The following is a 19,199-nucleotide window of genomic DNA, read 5'->3' as shown; positions in this document are numbered from 1 at the left end:
ACGGCCCAATATTTTTGGATGACATCGAACATTTCACCAGTTGGTCAGCAAGGACTTGCTAATGGTTGGAAATAATCTCACAACTGGGAAAAATAAAATGTGTGACTGACTTGTCAAACAAAGGCATTTGAACTCATGATTCAACAATGTAGTTGACCATATGATGATAATGAGTTCAATTCTTTTTCAGATTCGTCATGCATCAGTTGATCGTTTGTTAGATCGACTCACTGATCTCCGTTTTCTGAGTATTGATTTCTTAAATACATTCCTGTTAACATACCGAGTGTTCACAACTGGTCGTATGGTTCTCGAGGCATTGAGGCGAGTCGTTATCAATCCGGAATACCATGGAAACCTTGATAATAAACGATACAGTACTATTTCAATGCCGTAAGTATATGCAAGACCAAAATATCATAGGTTGTGCCCTTTTGAATATTAGGTTCCAGGGGAACTAGGCTCACACAACTGATTAACCATGAATTATTAGATTAAGTAGGTGTTGCGAATTTTTTTGATAGCCAATCATGACAATTCCTTCACTGACATATCATACCATTGACGAAGCTTGAGGATACTGGGGGTAGCAGTATTACCTGTGGAATGCAAAAAAAACTATTTAACCTATTTAGCCCACATAGGGGCTATTGCTTTCGCAGTTTGTTTGTTGTCCGTTTGCTATCTGTAGATGGAATCCTAATGTTTGGGAAGTTTTGAAGATAGTGTTGATATTAGGTTCGAACATCTATCCATTCAAGACACATCAACAGCCCAAAAACTGGCGTGATGAAAATGGTGAACGTTGTTAACCAAAATCAGTACTTTTTACACATTTTCGAAGTTTTTTAGGGAATTAGTTGATAGAAGAGTTAATAGAAGTTGATCGAATGGACTGGTTTTAGCAGTCAAATCAACATACATCTTTTCCAAAAAAATGGTAGTAGATACATCTCTACTGATATTAGCTAACTGACAAGCATTGTTGCCTTCAGAAAGTAGTCATTTTGGATCAGGTCTTCAGGATGACTGTACGTAGTACATGTCACATCAAACGATTACATCCATTTAATGCAACATACGGTTCTGAAACTTTCGCAGCTTCTTGAATATGAAATACAGAAGGTTGAGTTCGTATATGGTAAATTTTTGTTTCTTGGTTGATTAAATATTGCATAAGTAAGACAGCGTTTAAAATAGTGCCACGTGTACATTTTTAGCCCACTTGCAACTTAAGTGGCTATTGCGTTCACTTTCCGTCTGTCTGTCCGCAGTGGTTTCTGTGTCCTATCACCTAAACCCTTTGACAGATTCTCCTGATATTCAACAATTATGTTGTACTAGATGAGGTTACCCAATGCTGTTTTGTGTTTTTCATTTCCGGCTCTAACTAATGAACCCTTTAAAGTAACTAGGTGAAATTTGATGGATGAGTTATCCTAGAGACTGTGGGTAACTGATTAGATTTCCGGTCCTCTAGGTCAAAGGTCATGGTCACCAGAAGCTGTTTTGTATTTTTCAATTCCTGCTTTCATAAATGGGTCAACATACGCTCTTACTGCCATTCTGATCCACCAAGATAGTCTCAATGCAGGAAATCCAGGTTATGAAAATTACTGAAGATATAGAAATGCGCACCTCTTCACAGTAAATAAGCAATATCATAACAAAAAAGCTAACTATTCTATACAAAATGGTTATGTAGTTTGTATTCATGGTCTATGATAAATCAATTTCGCCATAACCACAGTCTTTTGAAGAGGCCATTTGCTCAAAGTCTGTTAATAGTAAACTGCTGTGTTCATATGGCCATGGTAACAATTGAAATCATATTACTACCACTGTATTTGAATTCTGGTTAACACCAAATGAGAGCAGCTCGCTTCTGGTGGGGCAAGGTAGCCCCAATGAAGGTATGTAACAGGAACCTGTGCATTTACCTGAATGTTGATCACAAATTACCTGAACAAAAAATGCCTTCGTTTCAAATGTAATAATGTATTTGTTTTGTCATGTTTGAACATGACATATGGTTGAACCATTGATACGTACTATTGAAGCCATATAATGAGGATAATTATTAAATTTAGGTTCAATGTGGTGAATTGAATCCTTCAAATGCTGAGAATAACTGTCTATTTTCAGGGCTCATGCATTCCAAACTAGTTCAAATGATGAGTTTGGTGCAACCAGCCCACCAACAGGGGTTGCATTCAGTTTAAGTCCTCCAGACAATCGGTTTCTGATAAAGCCCCAGGCTGAGAAACCTCGCCGAATCAGCACAGGTATGATGAAAATAGAGGTCACGGGTGAGGTCAGCCAACTTGACGGGAAAAACAGCCATTTCCGCAGATGTAAGACATATTGTCAAGAAACAACGTTCAAGGGTCAATGCCAGCTCCGAATATTTGCACATTCTGTTTATACATTTATACATGCATAATACACGCCACATTTATTATTTACATATTTACCTATCCGTCAGATTTATTTATGGTAGAATAAGAAAGAGAAATTTGTCATCTTGATAAATGAATCAGATTATTACAATATTATTCCACCACTTTTTGTGGAAATAGGCCTATATAAATTATCTATTATCTTAACATATGTGTAATCTTAGTCGGTTGACACTTGATCGGGTGATGCTTGGAGTAAACATTTTGATGTTAGAATATATTTGCTCCAAGATTCAACCGTCCCAAAAAAGGTCTTATCTAACACATTTTCTAAGACACCCTGTATATCCAAAGCTTTGCATTTTCGTGGATAGTCTTTGGCCATATTGAAATTATATGAATAATGTCTTATAACAGCCACCAATGTAACATAGCGATTATATCCATGCTGCATATCAACTAAGATTGCACTGTAACTACTTTAATACATCTTTTTGTATATTCTTCAATATGATATACAGCTTTTTTGAGCTCTTGCTGCATTTTTATGAAATATTCGGAGCTGGTGTTTCTTTGTACATATATGTTGTGAGTTCATAGTAAAGTGATGATAGCCACCAAGCACAATCCTTTCCCAAGAAATAATTTTATGGGCTAATAGCAGATACTACTCAAAGGAAAAGAAGCATAGTATTTACGGATTAGTGCACCTTCATTCCTGAAACCCTAACTGCACTTCTGCTTTTGAAATTCATTTATTCATACTGAAATGAGTGAATTCTTGAAAAGATCACTCACTATGATTTTCATTTGCATCAAAATAATTGAATAGTTTTCTCTTCTAATAAAGTCTTGAAAATCTGTTGATGCTGAAGCAGGGTTTCATATAAGCAATCAGAATATTCAAACCCCGTTGCGGATATTGGCGATTTCCCTGAAAATGTGAGGTGATCTGGTATTGGTTAAAGGTTGTCCCAGGTTATTTGATTATAAGTCAATCCTTGCCATCTGTAAGCCACTTGCTTAATTTATGTTCATTAATGCTAGCAAGTGTTTACAAATACATTGGCAACAAGATAGTTTCCAATGTTAAACACTAACAACCTATATTAACATTCAAACTACTGGGAAAATCTGGGACAGCCTTTAGTTATTTTGAACAATTTTCGCTTACTTTCCCTCACAAATTTTATATTTGTAACTTTATCCATTTCAAAACTTCCTTCTATATATTTATACTACCTTTGTTATGTAATATGAATGTTTACTTTTAAAGATGGAGTGTCGGGATTTTGTTGTATGTTTTGTATGATGTGTATACATTCATCATCATCGTTTAATCTCTTTATTTTCATATCTCTGGTTTCTAGCTTGTTATTGTATTTTTCCACTCTAGTTTCCATTTTGAAATCTCTAGTAGAGTAAAGTTCCTTAATCTGTTTTTTATGCTTATGATATGTTCACATAGACATAAACTTCATGTTTGTACATGATAAAGCTATCGCAACAATTCGAGTCAGTGATTCGTGCCACTGATATTCATTGGGAACTTAATCAACTTAATCAACTTCTAAATATAGAAAGATTTTCAATTGATAGATCTCATCATTTTTCTGGATAATCTTAACCCCTTAATGGTTTTGAGTATATATTTATGCCCAATACTTTTCTTGTTCTTGGATTTTTAGGCCAGCCGTAGGCTGAGCCTCATACTATACAAATGGAGCGTATTCAAATGACATGGTTTCCTTCAGAGCAAAGGCTCCTTGACTGTGCAACTGAGCTTATACTCATACAAATCATTCATTAAAACATTATCCATTCTCCTATGAAGCTGAACTTTGAAAAAGTGCCTTGTTAAAATTTATATTGGCTTATTCGCGAAAATCTAAATGCAAAGATATTTGTTTTAAGAAGCCAAGCAGAGAGCAAAGACTCCTCTATGTTCTCTCTTTGTTCCTGCCAGCTCTAGTCACTGTCTGTGCTACTTATGAAAACACAATGGTATTGTGTAAATTATGGATATTGACTCTATAGCTGGGAGATTATTTTGATAAATATAACCCACAGAATGCATCATTTGCCATTTTACGAAAAAGCTGACAGGCTGGCCGTAGTGATCTTTGGGCCTCTTCTTGTTATGTATCCACACTGTTACTTTCATTGTTTGGCATCAAATACATAGATTTCACTGCTCTTCATTCAAGAGAACCCTGGAAGATCCAAGGAAGACTGAATGATTGCAAGTGCAAGTCATAAATTTTGTGCAATAAAATGAAACACTGGGAATGAAACCTTTAAGGGATTAAAACATACATGTACATTGAACAACTAAGGTCTGATTTTAATATTTTTAAAATTTTTCTTTCAAATACTAGACCCTTTCCTGGATTTTGCTACTTTTCTCTGAATTTGTATTGATCGCTTATGATTTGACTACCTGGCTGTGTCATTTGGGTTGATAAACTACCTTCTTATTTCTATGGCAATCTCCAAAAGCATCGAATTTGTGATTCCATAAAACGGGGATTTATGAATATCAGGAGGCTTTCATTCTCATTGCTGTGTGTCTGTTGCAGTCGTCTGGGATCTTCTGTTTTTCCATTGATTGATTAATTGTCATACTCCCACAGACACTTGGGTAAGCGTAAAACTTCAATGTATCCTTCCTGGAGTTTAAAAGAGATCACATGACCACTATTGTCTTGAGGTCCATCATTTGTCAATCTCATTGGTATTTACGGAGGGAGACGACGCTATTCTGGTACAATCCAGTTTCCCAGCTATCGACCTATTCAGAGGTTGCCATGAGTAAAATAATGACTCTAAAAAGTCTCCTGCTCAAGGGGATTTTCTTGTCTCCAAAATAAGATTGCTGGGGTCCAAGGGATGCCAAATTATTGTGTATTCCATTCAAACTCCAAATTCCTGGATGCTTTAGTGGGGTATAAGTTTTTTTAGGAGGACCCCTTGGAGGTTGAATACACCTGCCAACAATCACGGGTTGCCTCCTACAGATGCAGGCCAGCCCAATCTTGATAACCTTATCTGGGTGAGATCATTTCAGGACAGGGTCGTTAAAGTCCTCATTGGTGAGTTGCGTAAAACCGTCACAACTGTTCATTGGGGCCCTGATTCAGAGTCAGTGGCTCAGAAATTAGAAGGGATTGATCAGTTCATACAACCACTGGCTCAGTCTGTCTTACGTGCCATTCCATTATCTGAAGGCAAAATCTTGTCTCGGCATGTCAACAGTGATGGATGCTGGATCCGGGGTTTGCCTAGATTTGGTGGTTTCATATTCAATTTGCTGAGAGCTCACTTAGGGTCTTCCTCTTGACCCTTCATACCTGTACTTGGCAAGCTCTGAAAATTTTTTGAGAGGAGCTGACCAAATCATCCTGACTGGTTCCTTGGAGAAAGTAGCAATCAGGATGCGCCAGCAGCACGAGGTCTTACCTGTCAATCCTCTAGAGTATAAAGCTGTAAACTGTTCACAAGTAACTAGTGCTGTTTTATGAAAAATGCTGCCAGGGACCTAGACATGAAAGTATCAAAAATTCCTTGTTTATTCTATTTCTGGATCACCTTTGGGCAATATTTCTCAAGATTCTGATGCCCGCTGGCTCTCGTCATTGATTTAGGAAATTTTATCACCCTGGGTGACAAATTTCAGGGGGCATTGATTTAAGATTAGTGATCAATCCAAATTCAGAGAATATTGTCAAAAAACTATAGAAATTGGTAAGCACAAAAATATAACATTCAAAAATACAATTTTTAGTGGCAAAAATCTTAATTTATAGATTGACTTGTGTATTTTATCATTGTTTCATTGGTACTACTGGGTAGGTTAAGGACTAGGGATATCTATAAATTGCAACCCATATAACCAGCTCCTCGTCCTATGTCCATCGTAATTTGTTTGAATTTTCAAGACTGGCATTGAATGTTCATTGATAACAGAACATCTGATTGATTGAAGATGAATTGCATTTAAAAATGAGTGGATTTGATTAAAACGTCCAGTTACTCATCAACATTTTAACTCTAAGCAGCTTTCAGTTGAAGCTTCTATAATGACTGATAAAGCTTTCAAAAGCATTTCATAAAGTACATTAAGAGACTAGCTAGAGGCCCTAAGCATATTATCTTGTACATGTATATCTGCTGCATCTTTTCCATGTTACTCTGTTCGTGACTTTTCTTCTGTCGCTATTTCTAGTCAGTAAAGGCGGCCTTCGACGCGAGTCCGGCGGTCATCTTCCAAAAGAGAAACGTTTATCATTTGGTCAGACTTCACAGATGGGTTTGGGTAAATATCATATGCTAAGCTTGTTATGTCTGTTATTCTGGGGCATTGGTGCCCTGTCATTGGTGATTTGGTCATCCCGAATATTTTAATGTGATTGATTACTTTGGTAACTTTTAGCACCCAGTTCCACAGTCTGGGTTAGGATTTGATTCAGAGTTGACTCATTGAAAGTGCCCCAATTTTTACTCTCTGTTTAACTCTTAACTCACAATTGTGGAACTGGACCCTCCAGTATGTTTATCTTATTCACAACAATTAATTAATAGATTATGTCTCTGGAACATAGATTTTTTACTCTTAAAAAGTCCTATCCAGTTATCAAATATAGGCCTATTACTTTTTTCTATTGTTTCCTACTCAAATGTTTTACATAATGCATTGATTATATTTCAGATGAGAAACCCGCTTCTGTACCTGAAGCTACTGTAGCAGCTGAGGAAGAAGCAGAGGCTGACACACTTGACATTCCTCTCAAAATGAAACTTGCTCCAATCGCCTCATGCGAAACACTTTCTGATGTCACTGTTACATGTGAAAAAGGCTCAACCGATGAAGACAGCCCTGAAGACAAAAAAGGAAAGAGCATATCACCTCCAATGATAACCACGACCAGTACAAGTCATCAAAATGGAGTCACGAGTATAACACTCAGTGAACCACCTGGGGAATCATCGACAGACACGGTTGATTCGAAAGTTTTGTCTCCTGTACAGCACAGTATAGTTGTGGACATAATATCTGACAATGTTTGCTCAGCTACCAGTGGACCACAGAGTCCAGTTACAATTGCTTCCTTACCGAGTTCAGACACACTCACTCCCGGCTCGCCGCTTGATAGCCCAAATACATCACCTACGGCCAGTCCAAAAAAAGTGCCAAAAAGTCCCACGAAGTTGGCTGTGCGACCGAAGAAATTCATACCACCAATTAAGATCCCAGCCAGCGGTGGTAGTCAGTCGCTGGATGCGTCGCTTTCACCAGCCTCAAGTCCAAAATTGATGCGAGCAACTTCACCTATTCGTTCACCTGGACGTGCGTCTTCGCCTGCTATCATACAACCATCCCAAACCCAGTCTGCCAAATCGCCAGTTTCCAGTCCGAAGCTAAAGCGTGCTCCATCGCCAATCAGCTGGAGTTATTCCTCACCGAGTATTCCAATCAACATTCGTCGTGGATCAAGTAAGTTAAGGGCTGTATTGTGGCTAATGTAATCAATAATAGCATGATCCTTGTGCTATACATAAGCATGATATGATCTTTCTTATTGTTTTGTTTCCTGTGCGATGTTATTCTTGTTGTCCTTTTAGTGTGGTATAAGCTTTAACTCATATTAAAAGAGTAAATGTAACTTGTATTGAATTGATTTTTGTGTGTTACCCTCGATTGTGATTACAGCACTTTCTTGTCTTGTGTTGTATTGTTATCTTTCTATACACATTATCCTTCCCAATGAGTGAAAAATGTGCACTTAATTCTTTTTATCATATATTGGGGCATTGTAACCTGGCTCTACCGGATTGTTTTTGACTAGAAAAGCTAGAGGAGCTTTGCTATTTCACATGCTTTCAGATCAGTAATGCTTGACAGATAAAAATCTGCAGAGATTATATATAAAAGCAATTAAAAGAAATCCAAATAATACAATTTTTTTGAACATGAGAACTGAATTTTACTAGCAAAATTTTAACCTCAAGTTCTAACCTTCAACACAAATTCTTATTTCATCCTTTTCTCATTCTTTCTCATGCCTTGGCATTCTGGAAGTGTTTTTGTGGTTCAAGGTGTTGTGTGTGTGTGCGCGTGTTGCACGTGAGCAAGGCATGTGTATAATTTATGAAAAAGTGTTTACAATATAGAATTGATTTAGCTTTAACTGGATCAAATTCAGGTTTTTTATACTGACCACATATACGATATTGATCATTTTAAACTTAAAACAGAAGACGATACTGTGAAAAAATGAAGTTGTCAGTGCAACTCATCCACTACGTTCTGTCATTGCTTGGGTATCCTTACAATAGCTTGGGGCTTTATGCTGGCGTTTCGTTGCTGATACCATGGTTTAATTCGAAAGTATCACCCATCAGAGTGACTGATGCTTTTTTCTGGATCACATCACCTGATGCAAGATGGCTTTTAAGCAACCTGTCCTGTTGATCCATTCGTAATTTGGCCATCCGAGTGATATCTATGTGTGTGAATGTTTGAAAATGGCCGACTCAATTTGCACGATTAAGGGTATTTATGATATTAGTACAGATATCAGTATTTTTACAAATATGAAAACAGGACCTTGACAGGTATATGTATATATATATATATATATATATATATATATATATATATATATATATATATATATATATATATATATATACACTGAAATTTTTTATACACGCTGTCCGCTACATATATACTGCACGCTAGGATATATACATTTGAATGAGACACGAGAGTAAAATGATAATAAAAACAATGGTATTAGACCTCATTACAAAGTATACAGTAAAACAAAAGGAAAGAAGCTTTGCTGAAAATGATTCTAATGTATTCCATATTTTGGGTGTAAAGCAGAGCTTCAAAAGCAGCTCACATCAAATCTGTACTGATCAGATAAACTAGATTAAGTAGTTCAATTTAGTTGCCATTTTCCCGAGAACTGCAACCGCCAACATATGTTCAAATCAAAATGAAACCTATTCCCAATTACACACATTTGGCAATTCTCAGTGGGGATGCCAGGCCTCCTAAATGAATTAGCGTACAGATTCTGACTGTTTTTTTTTTACACAAAGGTTAGCCTACACTTCATCTCGTAGGAGTTTATGTGTTACCGTAAAAACCGGCGTATAAGTCTACGCGGCGTATAAGTCGAGGTCGATTTTTAGACCTACATTTCATGATTTTAACATATATCCGGCTTTTAAGTCGAGTCCCTTCTCTTAGAAGAATAATTAGGGTTTTCTGTTACATCACAGAAAACCCTATTGAGATTCGCGTGTTTCTTATTATTATTATTATTATTATTATTATTATTTTTTTCCACACTTTTTTTGTCAAAAGTACATAGGCTTTTAACCATTACCGCTGTTGCCGATACAATCCGTCTGATATCATTCAGCTCACTTCAATCTACAAATACTCCGTGCGAATTTTGAAGAATCAACGTTACAAAAGCACTGTCGGGCCGTAAACATCGAAAATTGAGCCCCATTCAAAGAGCCGACATGTTTTTCTAAGTCGTCTTTCCGAAATCTACCGCACGTTTCTTGTCACGTCGATTATCAATTCAAGCATAAATTAACAAATTTATTACCCAAAGATTGCACATTCTGTCGCGGTTTTTAAAAACTAATTTTAACAATAGCCCAATTTCCTCATCAAATCATATTACCGATACACAGGAAATTTACTACTTTAGATTTTAAAAGCACTGTCGAGCCGTAAACATCGACAAATCGACGTGTGTCACTACATCGTCGTTCCGGGGATCAGCTGCGAGTTTCTCCTCATCATGAGAATCAAATCAAGTACAAATTAATTTATAACTACCAGTGATTTGGCTGCGGGCGTCAAGCAGTTAGTTTAGCAATACCTGTTTTTCTTTACCGAATTAACCGTGTATTTACTAAGATAAATCATGAGTGTACCGGGGAGTCGTAGGCCTAAACGAAACACGCCGAAGAGATATAGCGGAGAAAAGCTGTTATGTCGACGAGGTATCAAAATAAAATAATATATTACTTTATTCGACCGCGGGCTTCAACCTCTATATCAATACCATCAATACTCTATAGTTCCTACAGTACATACCGATCATTGTCAAATGCACAAGGTATTTACTAAATACAAGTATATAACACACTCCTTTCCGTATGCTGGAGTCACACTTGAAATTTGGAGTAAGCGTTCGCTGTGGGGGAAAGGAGATCGTTCGCTTTGTCGCTTGAAGCGTTTATCGAGTTTGACGCGGCTTTAGGCCTACCGGTACTGAGCTTTACTGTCTCAAACAAACACAGTATAATTGTTGCGTTTATTAACGGACTCATTGGATTGAACTTCATAAAGGGCCTCGAGTTGTCGCGTTCAAACTCGACAAGTCGCCATATTTATGTCGATATATCGCGATATATCGCATCAAGTCAACATAAATATGTTGACATATCGTGACGTTTTGACGACTTGAAACTCAGTCGTCATATCACTGGCGTCCTCATCTTTCAGCAACGCCAGTCACATGGATTCGCACGTGTTCTACTTTCTGCGACGCGACACGACTGTCACAACCAACCGACGCGCTCTTGCGACTGGCAGAAACTATTTGCACACAATCGTATTGCAACCGACTTGCACCGAAACTTGCGGTGCAACGCAAGGATCGCCTCGTGTCACAAGACCAACCTACGTCCGGATTTAAGTTACTGCGGAGCACCAGAAATATTTTTTTTTTTCGTTCAAAAGACTTTTCGCTTGAAAATTCTTTCGTCGGAACAAAATTTATTTCGTTTGAACCAATAATATTCTATACGATTGAACCAATTTGAAAAAATCGGAAGAACAAAGTTGAACAAACCTTTTTTTGTCCAAACGAAAGGTTTTTCGTTCGAACAATCGTTCAATTGAACAGAATCTTTTTTAATTTGAACAGAATTTTCTTGTCAGAACATTAAGTTTTTCGTTCGAACAAGTATATTGAAAAAAGTTTTTTCTCCGAACTGAAAGTATGAACTATTTCGTTCAATCGAACAGAATTGTTTTCATTCAAACATTCGTTTGAAAAAATTGTTTTCGCTCGACCAAATTTTTTTGCCGGGACTAAAAATTTTTCATTTCAACAATAACATAGCTTTTTATTTGAACACATTTTTTGTCAGAATGAAGAAAATTTTGGGTTCAAGCAAAAAGCGTATTGTTCGATCAAACAGAATTATTTTCATTCGAACAAGATTTTCTTGTTGGAACATTAAGTTTTTTGGTCGAACAGCGTGTTAAGGTCGATTTGGAAATTTACTCGGTCTGGTATATGTTGGATTACTGTGTATGTTATTTGTCAGGACATTAAACAGAAGACAACTTAGGATAGACCTTGCGTGACTCCACTAGTTTGACCGACTTATTCCAAGATGAGGCGTTCCGTTGATTTCGGCTACAAGTTTTCGTTCAGAGATAACTGCTGAGCCATTTGGGCGACCTATCATTGATACTGTTTCCTAATAGCCTGTTTAGTAATGGCTGATGTTGTGCCTTATCAAATGCTTCGTCGAAATCCACCGTTGAACAGGATTCTAAGACTGTGCAGAAAACCCGTTATTGCTGCTTTGCAGCTATATTTACTAGTATCATTGTATTGAATAGATTGTTTTGATAACGATGTGTGCCTTCACGCACGCGACCACACGTCAGCCTGATTGCTGCTGTGTGTTAATCAATAGACTGTTACACACACTCAGGTATAATACACTACCATACAGTGATACAGTAGTGTGAGTCACATGCTATATATAGCCTAATGTATTAAGCGCTGCTATGAGCGCGCGCATATATGAATACATCGTTTTAAATGAAGCTGTGTCAAAATGAAAGAAGTTTTTTTCATTTAATAACTTTATTTATCATGAATAATTATTCAAACTGTTATAGCACTGTTATAGTCTTTTTTGTCTGGTAGGATCAATATTTCTTGTGACCTGAAAATACTTGTAGAAAACTGTACTCGGCGTATAAGTCGAGGTCAATAATTTAGTGGTAAAATCAAGGGTTAAAAACTCGACTTATACGCCGGTTTTTACGGTATATAGAAACCGATTTTTAACGAAATGCATTACACTTGGACCGGCGATTTCGGTGGGATATTTGAATGTCCGATATACAGAGGCCCTCTATATGCAATATTCTCTATCGGAATTATGTTAAGGAAGAACCGGGACCCGGACCTGGAGTTTCAGTATGATATAAGCAAGTATCCTGTTTATCCTAGTGCATTATATGGAAGGTTGACGGTGATTTCATACTGGTTGAAACCGTTGAACCATCGATCTTAACAAACAGATTTTCTAACTCACGAAGTTCGATGTACTCAGTTAATAATTACTGTATCCTGATATATCACTGAGGAATATGATTCCAAATCCCGATTTCCTATAATGGATTTTCTCATGAATGGGATGAACTTCTGCATTCATTTCAAAATCTGATTTGGCCGGTTCTTACCAATTGGTGAAAAACATTTGACTGTTTGTTGCTCAATTGTTTCTACGCTTGTATGATTTTTTAGGTAAAACGGCTTCAGACCTGGAAAGCGTAGGGACATTCTCGCCAAGAGCAAGTTTCGCTGCGTCAGAAGGCTCACCACCACAAGCGAAAGCTGGTGCCGTTGTAACGTCATCACGGGCATCTAAACGAAGGTACGTTGCAACCAAATTTGCTTGCTATATGCACATATTATGATAATCTGTTCACTCGAAGCAGAGAATAATATGAGTTCCTCCATTACTCATCTTCAAATCAGTGTGTTCTGTAAACTATGCTATATGCACACTTTTCTCTAAGTGAATTTTTCCCACGAGAGTTTTCTCTAAAATAAGGTTTGGGTGTGCAATGTACACAATATACATGCGGCTTGGTGGTTTGAACTGGAGCAATGAGCATTGAATCGAGGCATGAATTTGTTATCCGATGGGCTAACTAGCTACATATAATGGAGTCCTAGTGTTTAGGCACAAACATTGCTAATATCTTATTACATTATCAACCTTGTTGCCTTCTCATTCATAGGTTAATTCTTAAAAATGATTTAGTATCTAAAGCCAAGCACCTTCGAAAGCTATTGGCAGAAGGTAAAATTCGCTCACAGAAAAACACCAGATCAGATTATGAGGAAGAGCATACACAAATTCTCACTGTAATGTGCTAAAGTTAAGCTATTTGACCATATTTGGAACACATATGATATCATAACTTACATAATCAGTTCTGCAACAGCCCGATGAGATTAGTACATCATAAGAATTTAACCTCAGCAGTTAACTCTTGTGTGTACCAGACATACTTATATCCATTTCTTTGGGAATGGGTGGATGTTTTTGTCCATAACTGTAAATTTTGTAAGAATAAACTTGAACATATATTGGAACATAACTCAACACCCCTTTTCGCCTTTTTACAAAATGCTAACACTTCTTTGTGAATGATGACTTTGACAATCCATGTGAAACAAATTTAAATACGATGTGTTTGGTCGGCTGCTTGGCGTTATGATTAGTTTTCAGGTGTAGCCCCCAAATTGACCGAGTTATGGCCAAAAATGTCCAATTATACATACAGCTCCAAAGATACAGGATATGTCATAAAGTGGCAGCCTGCAAAAATGACTATAGTGACAGCTAATGTGTTAAATACAAAAACAATACTGAAACTTACACATTATACGCATTATGAAAATAAAATTGTTCGTTTTTGACATAACTTGTGCGTCCATGTCCTGTTATAATCATTTATCTAATTTCTCTTGTTTATTATCGTATTACTATTTATCATTATTATTACTATTATTATCATATTATTGATTCGTACGTGATGATTTACATATTACTGGTTTACAATATGTATACTCCTCTCATTTTCTTCATTTTCTTATTATTCTTCAACTTTTTCTCATGTGAAATATTTCCAGTCTTTTTTCTCAACAATTTCTTCAATTCTTCGTTTATGATTTCCACATTTTTCTGAATCTTGTCCCCCTCTGTATCTCAATTCCAGGGATGGACGCCTTTTAGAGCTTGAAGACGACTATCATGCAATGTAAAAATCTTTGCGAACAATCATTTAGCATGCCAGTTATGTGTGTTCGCTAATATTGTTTCCCGTTTCTTGCAGTATGTTGTTGGTTGCGCTCCAAAACACCAGAAGGTATTGTCCGATCCCGCAGTGAGGTTTTGGTTGAGAATAATTTTTAAGATGACATGGTTGGCACTTTCCTTCAACTTACTCAAACATTTCCGTTTAATGATAAATTTCTTCATTCTCAAGTCTCTCTAAATATACTTCTCGACCTATTACGTGTTTTGAATAATTTTCAAATATAGAATAAACATCGAATAACAGCTTTTCTAACATCATTTCAATAGCCCAATATTAGCGTTATTAAAGTTACCAGGGTTTATGATAAAACTAAGCTCAAATATGATTGTCATTAACCCTTTCAGTGCGTCTACACCGCAGTGCGGTGTATGAATCAGTGATGGATTTGCCAGAATACCGCATTGCGGTGTATTGATATAATGAGTAATTAGTTTTTATCGCTATTGAAATATGGCAGCACCTGTCAAACATAGTGAAATATTAGTAACTAACGATACACTGCGCCGCGGTGTAGACGCACTTTAGTGGTATTCCCGTTATTCAACACTAGGGCGGAATTTTTCAAAATTTTCAAATTATCTCCAGCACTATAGGCTATTGATTAGTCAGCACTGAAAGGGTTAAAGTAAATTGAATGTACAAAGAGTTCATCTTGCACACAGCCTGTATAGTAAATTACATGTACCATGTACAGATATTTTTTACTTATGCATATTCGTAAAGACAAAAGTGAATTCTAGCAACCAATGCCAACCTTGTCATCTGTTTTCCATATTTTTTCAAGTTTTTACCTTTCCTTTCCATTCATTATACATTTGCTGAACGCTAATTTCCAATATATTCATGTTTTTTCAGTATTTATATACATATCGCTTAGAAAATTTAAACCCTGGAATCTATCGACTTAATATGATAAATATATTACGATATTATTATCTTTGCATACATTAAGTAGTGTATAAAATGTAGCCAACAGTACATTCATGTACGTGTACATGTACATTCTACCATTGGCTCAATGGCTAGATTTCTAATTACTACTTACACATATGATGTGCAGTCTTCACCATTTGTTTTTAGCTTGTTGCAAATTCCTCCCTTTCAAAGCCTTTTATAGATTTTTACCAGTTGCTATCGCACTTAAGTTCATATTGTGCTAATACTTAAAAAGAACATATGGTAGATAAAAGTTTTTTATTTGAAATATTTTTTCCATTTAGTTCTAAATAATTTTAGATGATATATTATTCGTTGTGATATATTTTAACTCTTGTTGCTTATCAAAATTGATTTCAAAGCTTGAAATGATTTATTATCGCACTATTTAAGCAAAGCAAGCAAGCATATACTTTATTCTATCGTCACCTTTTTGTAACTCACTGAAAAAAAAGAAAAACTGGAATATCTTGGACATTATGTAGATAGAAAAAATTGATAAGATTTTTTACAGGTCTTAACCAACCCCCCACACCGCAGTCTTGGTCTGCAGAATGAAAATTGTTCCTACTTAAAAGTATACTTTTGATGATAAGGTTGATGGTGGAAAGGAAAGATGAATTTTTCCGGTGTTGCCTGCACAATCTGGAATGAAACAAAAGCGTTTAACCGAATTCATACTGTTTGAAAAAAGAATTTTTCCCCCTACAATTGTCATTGGAAGGTTCACAAAACCTTCACTTGATCAAACTTTGTTCCAATGGTTGCATGACTTTATTATGAATATTATATATTTCTATATGAACTGTAGGTCTTTCTTCTTCAGCTAAAGCACTTTTTTCATAAAGTATGTTCTATTTGCAGTGTGCCAAGCCTCCCATTTCTATTTCGTGAACTTGCACTCTTTTTGCCGTGTGTTCTCGTGTCTCAATGAAACATCCAAACGGCAAACACAAGTTACTGAAATAAGCCCAGTTCAGTTAATCCCAATCAATTCCTTACAATCTATATAACAGGACCTATTCCAAGTTCATTTTGCAGACTTAATATTTTGGGTGTCAGGTATATGCAAATTAGCTTAGATGCTCACCTCTTATTGGCCACCATTTTATGTGAAAAGAAGATAACAAATCAAATTCTATCAAGGTCTTTTAGATCCATGATCAATGTAAACATGCACATCGTTGCATATTGGAATGAAGTATTGTCATCGCCCACATGATATACGCATTTATTATGATACTTACGCACATGAATATGCATGGTTTGTAGTATCTTCCCTTGGCAGGGATTCGAAACCTTATGGCATTGCAAGACTCTGCTGTGGCACAAAATCCTTAGTATTTGTATCGATCGATAATGAAAGCAAAGGCAACCTTCTGTTGTAACTGGCAAACGCATGATAACCCCCTAAATGATTGTTACAGGTAAAATATGCTCAAAGAAATTTATAGGCATCATCATCCTGCATCCTGTTATTCTATTACCTTTCTTTCTGTATATATACATACAACATACTGAACATCTGTCTGTTTCATGTATACGTATTTTTGTCCATATATACAATATGCGGTATAAGGATTTGTACCAAATACATTGTATGTCTTGTCTTGTTCAGTGCTGTAAATATTTTCTTGGAAGAATATGTATTATATATGATATGATCTCTACGTGGACACTTATATATCCATTTTGTATAATCAATATTACCGGCCATCTGTTGTGGGCATGTATATACAAATATATCCTTGCAATGAAAGTACAAATAATCTGCATTCCAATCTATATACAATGCATGCAATATCTTGCCTTAGGTAATGGAATCATCATTATTTAACCACATAGTATTAATGTTCCAGCGAGTTGTATGCACTACTACTTATATTCATCAACAGCAGCCATGATTATGGCTCCATACCTAACATAATTTGATCTTACTTTTTTAAATGTATTAACTGGGTAACTGAGCTTTTGAAGGTATCCAGATGTTCTCTGTTTCAAATTGTTTTCAAGGAATATCTGTTCTTACTTATACATCCATATTTTAGATCTGCCAGTTGCGAACACTCCCCAAGTTTATGTACAACATTTGAAACTGTTCATTAATTTTCTTTATGCTGGATTTTTTATCAGATCTAGCAGTACGGCTGCTGCGTCAGCTTTTGCTGTAGCGACAGCGGGAGCAGCGAACCCACCTGGTCATCCACGTACTGTTAGTCGGTACCCGAGTGCAGGTCAGTACGTTTTGTTATTATCAATAAGTAAAGTGAAGATATGCTCAGAGCTACAACGTTTGAAAGTGTGTGTGTATGGTTTCTATTAGGTGCTACAGATTTGAAACCGTTTGTGAAAAAACGTGAATCAGTGATCAGTACAGCTGCAACTATGAGAGTTCTAAATGTGCTAAAACATTGGGTATCAAAGCATTCATCGGTAAGTTCAGAAATTTCTGACATATACCTGGTACTGATTGAGTTTTATGATGTCTATGAGTCTGAATATAGGAATGCAGATCATTTGAAATTATCTGATAACATTCTAGGACTTTGAATCTGATCCTGGTTTGAAACAACGAGTGAAAGATGTGCTTGAGGAGATGGTGTGCTGTAGTAATCTACTACCAGCTGAGCATAAAGCAGCCGCTAGTATATTACGGACTATCATGAAAGATGATCTTCAGGATGGGAAAAAAGTAGAGCTTAGCAAGTTACTGGAGCCTCCACCTGTAAGTCTCGTAATCCCCAGATGTGATGTTACATATACTTATTCATTGTATTTCCTGATGAAGTACTTGAATAATGATGATAATACTTTAAGCTTTAGTAAACCTTCTAAACGGTGCCACAGTTAGAATTTTAGAAATACTACACACTCGTATCAGTCAAGGCGCTTAGTTTCAAATGCAAACTAGGAGATTTCATGGCCTACCGGTTTGGTATCTTTGGTTTTGCAGGCCCGCAGCTAGACATATTGTTGGGGGCTTCGATTTTGGAACTTTTTGTTAGGTGCTCAGGCCAAACAAAAATGATAACGTTTTTCTCATTTATAAAGGAAACCTGTATGCCCAAGTGACCGGGCAGGCAGCATTTCAGGCAAGTTCTTACTGTTTGCCAAATACCATTCTAGTATGCTTGTCAGCCTAGTTTGGTTTCCAGATGTTGGATCATTCCTATCTTCCTGTTTTTCCCAATTTTCTTCCCAACTTTCGAGGTTACATCAATTATTTTTGGTTTACCTTTGTCAGCAGTATGAGGTTGGCATTGAGGCAATTCATGTAAAATGGCGGTACGTTTTTTTTATGTGAGCATTTTTTCATTGGTTCTCTGGTTAACCCTTTCAATACCACATAGTGTCTCCGCTGCTATACCGGAGGGAATTTAGGGGTTTATAAGGGTATATTTGAGGCTTCATAGAATAGTTACCAAGGTATCTGACACAGAAAAATTATATAGCATGTTGTTGATAACTTTTGGGCCAACAAAGTAGACATAAATAATTTGAATATAATTGAACTTGAGGTCAAGGCCACATACTCCAAGATGGCCGCCATGAAAAAAATTCACAAAAAAGTTTCAGATAAACTGCTCTGTCTCCCAGCAAAATGCACTGATCTATTCAATTCCAACTGAAATTGTATGCCATATATCGTTACTTTATGTAGTAAAAATTTCAAAGCAATAGAACAACTG

The 19,199-nt window shown here is 36.5% G+C and overlaps 1 protein-coding gene across 1 annotated transcript in view; it reads left to right on the top strand.

Moving 5' to 3' along the window:
* The window catches only part of LOC141906214 (ras-specific guanine nucleotide-releasing factor 2-like), an 82,184-nt gene that overhangs the window by 46,841 nt on the left and 16,144 nt on the right, over positions 1-19,199 (top strand). Inside the window, 9 exon segments of the mRNA XM_074795455.1 lie at positions 191-423; positions 2,167-2,354; positions 6,625-6,714; positions 7,108-7,893; positions 12,989-13,118; positions 14,590-14,622; positions 17,644-17,771; positions 17,834-17,943; positions 18,053-18,235. Coding sequence (XP_074651556.1) covers positions 191-423; positions 2,167-2,354; positions 6,625-6,714; positions 7,108-7,893; positions 12,989-13,118; positions 14,590-14,622; positions 17,644-17,771; positions 17,834-17,943; positions 18,053-18,235 — 1,881 coding nt within the window.

The sequence above is a fragment of the Tubulanus polymorphus genome, chromosome 5 (assembly GCF_964204645.1).
Source record: "Tubulanus polymorphus chromosome 5, tnTubPoly1.2, whole genome shotgun sequence".
NCBI lineage: Eukaryota > Metazoa > Nemertea > Palaeonemertea > Tubulaniformes > Tubulanidae > Tubulanus > Tubulanus polymorphus.
The sequence above is the reverse complement of the archived record's forward strand: the minus strand, read 5'-3'. Positions and strand labels throughout refer to the sequence as shown.